Consider the following 4681-nt stretch of genomic DNA (forward strand, 5'->3'; position numbering starts at 1 on the left):
CCCCCCCCTCGCCAGCTTCCCGCAAGATACAACATCGCCCACAACTCGTCTTGCTGGCTCACACTCGCGCCCTCAACGCATTCTGCGTGAAAGCAGAGGGGTGTGCGATACAGGCAGCCAAAAGATTCCATCCCATTTCCAATGGAAATCTTCCTCCGCAAAAAAATTTCACTCTTGTTGCCCTGCCCCGCCCCTCTTCTCGCCTACTTTCTCTTGGAGCTCGTAGTGCCCTTTGGCAATTCCTGCTCGCGTCGTCGGTCACCAGCACGGATACGGAGCGAAAGTATATCGCATCAGCAACGCTCTCAAAGCCACACCGACGAGGCCCCCGAAAAGAACACGCAATCGTCCGCACGCCAAAAACTCACGCGCGTGTAGGGCAAGAATTCTCGATCTTGCATATAACGTCGAAGAGGCGGAGGAATTTGCAGTCCTTCTGGCGTTTGCCAATTCTCCACGATGCAGCATAGCGCTCTTTCCGTTGCGCAGAGCGTTCCGCTGCGAGCCGAGCCGAGTCGAGCCGAGCGGCGGGGCAAAGGGAGATGCGAAGAAGCACAGGTTCGCAGGTGCGTCAGCAACACTCGTTCATCCTCAGCTCGGAGCCCCCCTTTCTTGAGAGAGCAAAAAAGGCTGAACCACCAACTCACTTGAGCATGTGCACAAATGTCCTCCTCGTATCACCCTGCCTCTTTGTTCCGCACTGCACTTCCAAGCTGCGAGACTCTGTCGACGGGGGTAGAAAGCAGTAGTGCAGGATGCGTGCCACGCTTTAGCTTCCACTGCGTCATCATCGTTTGGAGCGGGAGCGGAAGGGAAGGCGACTCACGGTAGTCTGTGCAGTTGGAGCAAGAGACCAATTCCTTGTATTCGCCTTGGAAAGGGAACCAAGCTTCCAAATCGTACTTTGCTGCTGCAGCATTGTTCAGCGCTCCCGAGACGATCGCGACGACTTGATAAGGTAGTCCGAGGGATTGATAGAACTCCTCCGAATTGGCCAGCATAGCGTCTAGCATGTCCCAAGAAGAGGCAGGGTCGGTGATGCAAAACTGCACGCAGTCGGGGCAAGACGGAGACAAGATCAGCATCGCGCGCATGCCATCCTTTTGCGCTGAAAAAATAGATCCACAACCTCACCTGCTCGATCTTTTCGAATTGGTGCACCCTAAAGATGCCCCACGTATCCTTGCCGTGCTTGCCTGCTTCCTTTCTGAAGCATGTAGAGTAGCCAGCGTATTTGAGCGGCAGCTGCGTCTCTGGTTTGTCAAAGAGCTCGCCAGAATGAAAAGCGCTGATGGGTTGCTCCGAGGTGGCGATCAGGTACTTGTCATCCTCATCGCCCGTGACCTGTCAGGCGAAGCAGAGCAGTAGGAAGGGCTGAGCGAGCCGAGCAGAGCAGGAGGGACCGCGGGCAAGTCTGCCTCCACACCCGCGCCTATGCGACCTCGCGCCCCCTCGCAGCTCACCTTGTACAGTTCCTCATCGAAATCCTCCAACTGAGCAGTCTTGCTCATCACATCCTTTCTCATCAAAAACGGCGTCATCATCTTGATGTAACCCTTTTTCCTCAAGAAATCCAATCCGTAATTGATTAGGGCTTGGTTGAGATCCACGCCGTCGTTGGTCAAGAAGAAACCTCTATGACCTGAAATCTTGGCCCCCCTGTCCGTATCAAAGGCTTGCAGACGAAGCATGACTTCGTGATGAGAGATGATGTCGCTGTGAAGGGGCGGAGCAAGCGGTGGCGTGAGAAAGGAGAGTGCGCTGTAGGCGCAGACGACGCGAAACGCACCTCTTCTTTTCGACTTGGGCGTTGGGACCATCCGGGTGCCAAGTGCGCAGCACCTTGTTATCGTCCTGGCAGCGGTACGATGGAAGGGAGTGAGCGCGGCGCTGCGCTGCGCTGCGGCAGAGTTGCTGTTCGGCAAAATGCGGCTGTTCGACTCACCTCTGTCTGGCTGACGGGGACCATATCACCGACAATGTTTCCAATCTTGTTGGCAGCCGATTTGAGCAACCTCTCCTTCTCGATGGCCAAAGGTCTAAGTCTAGCCGCCTCCTTATCCTTCTCCACCTTTCTCTTCAACTCCTCGCTCGCATCTTCTTTTGCCTTTTTCTTCGCTGTAATCTCCTTTTGAATGGCATTCACATCTCGTTGAGCCATGTTGACCGCGTGATCGGCTGCTACCCACTCCTTGTACAGCCCCACCACCTCGTCCACCAGCTCGGGTGCGGCTCCCCTCTTGGCTTGAGATGCTCGCACCACTTCAGGATCTCCGCCCTTGTCCGCTTGGATCTCTGCGAGAGTGGGGGGCAGGCAAGGGTCAGAGATTCGGCTCCCGCGGCGCTCGTTTGTAGTCGCCCCCAACAGCCCCACCCGCACTCACGCCAAAGATCGATCATGTTGAAGACGACGGGGGGAAAAAGTTGGCGCTGAGAGTGGTGGTGTTTCTGATCAGGGGACGTCGATAGTGGCAGCAGCAATTGCAGCAGCTACTTGTAAGCGCTGGCGATGGTGGAAGATGAAGATGAAGATGAAGATGAGTACGCTGCAAATCGTGGATGCATGACTCGGACTATGCTCTCTGCAACGATCCAGTCTGAAGAGTCGAGTCGATGCGAATCGCGCTTTTGCACAACAGTCAGGCAGGTGTGCGCATGCGTGGTTTGGAGGAAAGGGTCACGTGGTGCGTGCGTGCGTTGCATGGAGTGACCGACGCGTGTTGGGGCGCGGGCACTTACTTGACATGACGCGCGTGCAAGCGCGTGTGTGGCGCGGTGCGTGGTGGGCAATAGTCACGAGTGTTGCTTCCATCTTGACCCGCGTGCATGCTGCCTAGCCGTGACCTCGCACTCACGACTTCCACGTCACACTCGGCCATCCCATCGCGTTCCATTCACTCGATCTCGACTTTGTGAGTCAAGCTCTAATCACTCTCGCACCCACTCGCACACTCACTCACTCACGCACTCACTCACTCACTCACTCACTCGCTCACTCACTCAGCCACCCGTCAGCATTTCGAGCACGTGTGCGCACATCCCCCCCTATTTCTGAAAGCAGCAGCAGCAGCAGGCAACAACAACCCTCGAGTACGAGTAGGCGGCCTTCTGATCGCTTCCTCCCCATCCTTTGCTCCACTCCAGACAGACACTCATCCTCCCTCACATAGCCCGCTCGACATGGAGAATCCGCACGTGAGTGTTCCAAGGACACGCTGCATCATGATCCTTGCACAGCGCCCTCATCATCAGCTCCCTCCTCTCTATGCTCATCCCGCACGCAAACGCACGCACGCACGCACGCACGCACGCACGCTCGCACGCACAGGAAGAGCGTCAAACGCTGCTGTTGGAACGCATCATCAAGAATGTGGATCTGCTGAACGATGCGCTGTTAGAGCTGGATCGCAGCGTAGCAGAGATCAACACGCACAATCACGAAATCACCATCGCTTCAGAGTTGTGGGAAGGCGTGAGTGTGCGGGTGCGGGTGCGGGTGCGCAAGCAAAAGCAGAGCAGAGGAGTGGGGGTGCCGGGGGAGGGGGGGGGGGGGGGGGAGCCAGCACAGCACGAGATCTGTGGCTTTGTCCGCACCCCATGCTGACCTCTGCCGTGCCCACTGACTGCTCACCACTCGATATGCGCGGTCAGTATCGACGTAATGTCGCTTTCAACCTCGCCAACATGCAAGAGGCTCAAGGACAGGGACAGGGACAGGGACAGGGACAAGCGTCCACTTTCAATGCATCCTGAGGGGGGGCGCTCTTAGATTGCGATCAGGCGTTCGCCAAGGGGGAGAAAGAGGCGATGCAAAGGGTGTTGGAAGAAGATGTGCGGACAAGTCTAGGCGCCCCCATCGGCCCAGCAGCGCCGCTGCCTGACCCTCTCGGCAAGCTGGCGGGCGGACTCGAGATCAGACAGGTGGACGTTGAGACATCGACGATGAAATGCGAAAAAGCAGCAGCTCATCAAACGAACAGGAACACTTGCACAAGCCCCAATCCGTATCCCACTAACATCCGTGCAGCCTCATCACAGCTCCACCCACCTCGCGCCTCTTCATTTCGTCCCCCTTTGCGTCCGCTTCCACGACTTTTCGAAATCTACTCACTCAAGCAGCCTTCGGCTGCTTTGCTCCCCTTCGCCTCACTCCTTTCCTCCTCCTCGCCCCCCGCCTCGTCTCTTCTCGTCTCGGCCTGTCCTGCCCTGCCCCGCCCGAATCCTCGTGGCCTCGCAGCCCTGTATTTGTACCCCCCGCGCACCCACGTACAAAAGAAGCCGTGCATGCGCATCAGTATGCCGCATGCCTAAACGCGTTCAAGTCCAGTACCAAAACGTTGCGCCAAAAGAAAAACAAAAAGGTGTGGGCCTTTCCGAAGGGGGAGGGGGGGGGGGGGGGAATGTGGCAAGAAGGCAATTTTTCCTGAGCCTGGCCCCAATCCCCGGTGCGCCGCGCCGCGCCGCGCCCTCCAAGAAAGCAGAATCTGATTGTGGGACGCCCTCGCACACGTGTGAAAGCGTGAATGGCGCGCGCGCGACATGTCGTCTCGACGTTCGCTGTCGAGAAGAAAACCGAAACGCATGGATTTGCCTTGACCCTCGAGGAGGCCGGGGGAGTGGGGGCCGTACGACTACTAACTACAATACATCGTCCTTTCTCGCTGACGCGACTGTTCAATCG

General features: G+C 57.2%; 3 protein-coding genes across 3 annotated transcripts; 2 read left to right on the top strand and 1 right to left on the bottom strand.

Annotated features, from left to right (window-relative positions):
* Nucleotides 1–5: 5 nt before the first annotated feature.
* Nucleotides 6–2596, bottom strand: IE81DRAFT_327269 (serine-tRNA ligase). Its single transcript, XM_025515066.1, has 9 exons — nt 2385–2596; nt 1946–2295; nt 1790–1854; nt 1464–1716; nt 1135–1344; nt 827–1046; nt 648–723; nt 369–498; nt 6–242 (listed from the first exon to the last, which is right to left on the bottom strand). Exons 1-9 carry the CDS (start codon nt 2398–2400, stop codon nt 204–206), a joined length of 1359 nt encoding a protein of 452 aa, XP_025365817.1. The 5' UTR covers nt 2401–2596; the 3' UTR covers nt 6–203.
* A 584-nt stretch (nt 2597–3180) lies between these two features.
* On the top strand, nt 3181–3753 carry IE81DRAFT_296000 (DASH complex, subunit Dad4; the record flags this gene model as incomplete). Its single annotated transcript, XM_025512123.1, has 3 exons — nt 3181–3195; nt 3329–3472; nt 3652–3753. The coding sequence occupies 3 exons, from the start codon at nt 3181–3183 to the stop codon at nt 3751–3753; spliced, it is 261 nt and encodes an 86-aa protein (XP_025365818.1).
* Nucleotides 3560–4380, top strand: IE81DRAFT_101117 (hypothetical protein). Its single transcript, XM_025510008.1, has one exon. It carries the CDS (start codon nt 3808–3810, stop codon nt 4309–4311), a length of 504 nt encoding a protein of 167 aa, XP_025365819.1. The 5' UTR covers nt 3560–3807; the 3' UTR covers nt 4312–4380.
* Nucleotides 4381–4681: the final 301 nt, after the last annotated feature.

Source organism: Ceraceosorus guamensis (genome assembly GCF_003144195.1).
Source record: "Ceraceosorus guamensis strain MCA 4658 unplaced genomic scaffold IE81scaffold_226, whole genome shotgun sequence".
Lineage (NCBI taxonomy): Eukaryota > Fungi > Basidiomycota > Exobasidiomycetes > Ceraceosorales > Ceraceosoraceae > Ceraceosorus > Ceraceosorus guamensis.